Source organism: Sycon ciliatum, unplaced genomic scaffold (assembly GCF_964019385.1).
Source record: "Sycon ciliatum unplaced genomic scaffold, ocSycCili1.1 SCAFFOLD_2760, whole genome shotgun sequence".
Taxonomy (NCBI): Eukaryota; Metazoa; Porifera; class Calcarea; order Leucosolenida; family Sycettidae; genus Sycon; species Sycon ciliatum.
Genome location: NW_027044791.1, coordinates 1 through 3000, shown reverse-complemented (window position 1 = coordinate 3000; position 3000 = coordinate 1). Strand labels below are relative to the sequence as shown.

The window sequence follows — 3000 nt, the reverse complement described above, 5'->3', positions numbered from 1 at the left end:
TCCAAAAAAATGGATGGATTTGCAACAATTATAATAAAAAATAAATCATGCTTTCTTTGATCATTCGAACTAAAAATAATTACTTTGACTGTTTGGTTCATTTTCAGATCATATTCAGCAACATTATTACTATACAATTATGTACTTGCATTTCCATTCTTGTTCCATGAAGTTCTGATTAAGTTGCAATCCCCTTGAACAGTTTGTGGGAACAATCACTTGACCAATTCAGTATGGCGACTGCAGGAATAGCAGGCCTCTGTGGCCCATCGTTTGAGGAATCTGGATTGTCTATTGAAGAGGTTGCAGGTCGTGGCAGAGCGATCATCGCCAAGCGTCCCTTCAAGGAGGATGAAACGCTGTTCATCGAATCACCTCTCATGTCGTGCCAGTTCTCGTGGAATCGCGAGTACAAGTACTTGGCGTGCGAGTATTGTCTACGCTCTCTGGAGACTGCAGAGGAGATGGCATGTCGCCTCAGCAGCCAGCCTAGTATTGACTTGCCCCTCTCCGCTGACTGCTGTGAATCCAAACCCAGTACGTACGTGAAATGCCCTGACTGTGAAGTAAGTAGTGCCGTAGTGCTGACCGCTCCCTGGTCGCTAGAAAATGTACACATGAACATAAACAGCCAGAACTGCATAGCATTGTCCACATAGCAATGGGAAACCTTGCAGACTACTAGCAAACATTTCGACTGCAAGAAAAGGAAAATTCAAAAATTAAACAATGCACCTCTTCACTAATGACAGCCAATGGCCGACATGTTTCAAATTTCTCTATTTCTAGTGCCGAGTCGATTGTGCAGAGAGTGTAGTCAACGCAGCGGGCACGTGCTTTGGTTGGGATCAGGCAAATCCAGTATGCCGCCTTGGCATTGCCCACGTTTACGTGGTTCCCACCGCAATTACGCCGTGTCAGCGACTCTTAATCCAACAGCGTTTATTCCAGCTACTAGTGCTTAGTGGTCCGGATTTCTAGAGGTGGCTACTGTACAGCTAGACATAGTGTACAATAAGTCAATAACACCTGGGTTGCAACAACAGCTAGAACAACAACAGAAGCAGCAGTAGCAACAGCTCTCAACAAGTAGTAGCTACCGGTGTGTCCCCACAGTGTGCTAGAGTATGGATCGTGTTGCTGCTGCTCATGGTCTTGTTTCTAGGTCCAGTACTGCTCTGCCCCATGTCAACAAATGGCTGCTGAACGCTATCATCGCGGTGTGTGCGAGGGCAGAATGGATGCACAGCGTCGAGAACTGTTTTCCGAGTTGAAGGAGACATGGAGGTAAAGGTTACAGCTTTGCTATTAACGGGTGCATTGCTGTCAGTTGTGTATTGCATGTTTGTGACAGATGATGTTGGCTTTGTACTTTTAAAATGTAGTCGCCTTCAAGTTTGATTGTTGAAGAACATTGCTGTTGTTGGAGATGCCTTTGCTGCAGTTTGCAATCAATTTTATTTGAAGTACCATAATTTCCGACTCTGTTTGCTCATAATGCTAATTGGGCAGGTGTATACTTCCAATGTTTGGCCCAACGTTGACTTGTGCTTGTCATTGCTCGTCCACAGGAATATGCATTATCCACCAGAGACGACCAACATTGAAGTGCTGGCAAGATGTTTCTCTGCTCCTGCTGAGGTTAGTCTGGATAACTCAGGTCTGCTGCATTCACTCGTGCATGCTACGTAACGCATGTATGATGATGCGTGATTTGCTTGCTCATCTGCTATGTACTGTGCTGCGTCATTCTGGCTACATGTACGGTGTTGGAAAATGACTATCCAGATCGAGGCATCTATTCTATAATTCATCACTCTAATGTCCACCTACTTGATCCGCACACAGCTTGAACCAAAGCCAATGCGCCCTATACTTATAGTGTGCAATGCAGTTTGTTTCAGGTGGTGCACCAATTGCTCCTGTAGAAAAAACCCGGGCAGCTAGGTACCTACTGAATAGCCCATGCTTTTTGAAAATTATTTTGCGGCCTAATCTAACCTGGCTTGTTTGTACAAGCCTACTGCAGTAGAACTCTCCTAATCCGGACTCCCCAGATCCGATCACAGCCAGACACCTTTCTGACCCCTCTTTGAGTCACAGAAATAATGACCTCAATGAAATACAGCCCCAAAAATTATTGATTGGAATAACAAGCTTTTACTTGTGTGCATGGATGAGTATGTAAGTTCTGAGTAGCGGCCTATTCCTAGCGGCGGGCTGTGCCCAGCCCCAACATGCCTGGGTAAGGGGAGTTCTACTGTACTGTAAAGTAAGAATCTTTCGCTAGAGATTAAATTTCGCTTTTTTGGCGACCACGCGTTCGCGGATATAAATCGCCGCAAAGAGCTCTGTGCATTGATTGTAGACTGTACAAGATCCAATTGAAGAGATAAACTCGCAAAAGTTTCTCATCGTGAACTAGTGCAATTCTTGAAAACGCAAAAATTGCACGCCGCAAACATTTATCGCCTTACAGTGCATGTCTTGGAAGAGCCAGGCCACTGCCCTTGACAGTGATTTCTTATTTCTTGCAATTCTCTTGTGTCTCCTTGTTGTGCTGGGTACGATGTGTGTGTATTGTTGCTAGTCTCCATATGGTCAGCACCTTTTTCAGCAGCTGGAGCTCTTAGTGCATGGCACCACGTCCGAGGATGAAGAATTCCAGCACAAGCTTCTGCAGCCCGATTATGCTGTGAGTCTTTTAAAGTTATGCATGGTGCCACTGACAGTCTTATGACATCTGTACTTGTAGTAAGATAGGTTTCTTGTTGGTTCAAAGGAAATTTTAGCCCTCTTCCCCTTCCCCTCACCGCTGCCTTTTGAGTTGTCTTGAATTTTCACTACGTACATACAAGTACTATAATATAATTGTCGGTCTACAGACAAGGCATTTGCCTATTGATAGAACAACTTTCGGATGGAACCCGCTTAAAGTCGAATCACTTATTGATTTTGTAGTATGTTGAAGATATCCCACTGAAGTCACGTGGGTGTGCC

General features: G+C 44.7%; 1 protein-coding gene across 1 annotated transcript; it reads left to right on the top strand.

Annotated features, from left to right (window-relative positions):
• The first annotated feature begins 96 nt into the window (after nucleotides 1–96).
• On the top strand, nucleotides 97–2755 carry LOC135830613 (histone-lysine N-trimethyltransferase SMYD5-like). The gene is made up of 4 exons (XM_065342846.1): nucleotides 97–566; nucleotides 1166–1287; nucleotides 1572–1641; nucleotides 2591–2755. The coding sequence occupies exons 1-4, from the start codon at nucleotides 234–236 to the stop codon at nucleotides 2738–2740; spliced, it is 675 nt and encodes a 224-aa protein (XP_065198918.1). The 5' UTR covers nucleotides 97–233; the 3' UTR covers nucleotides 2741–2755.
• The last annotated feature ends 245 nt before the right edge of the window (nucleotides 2756–3000 follow it).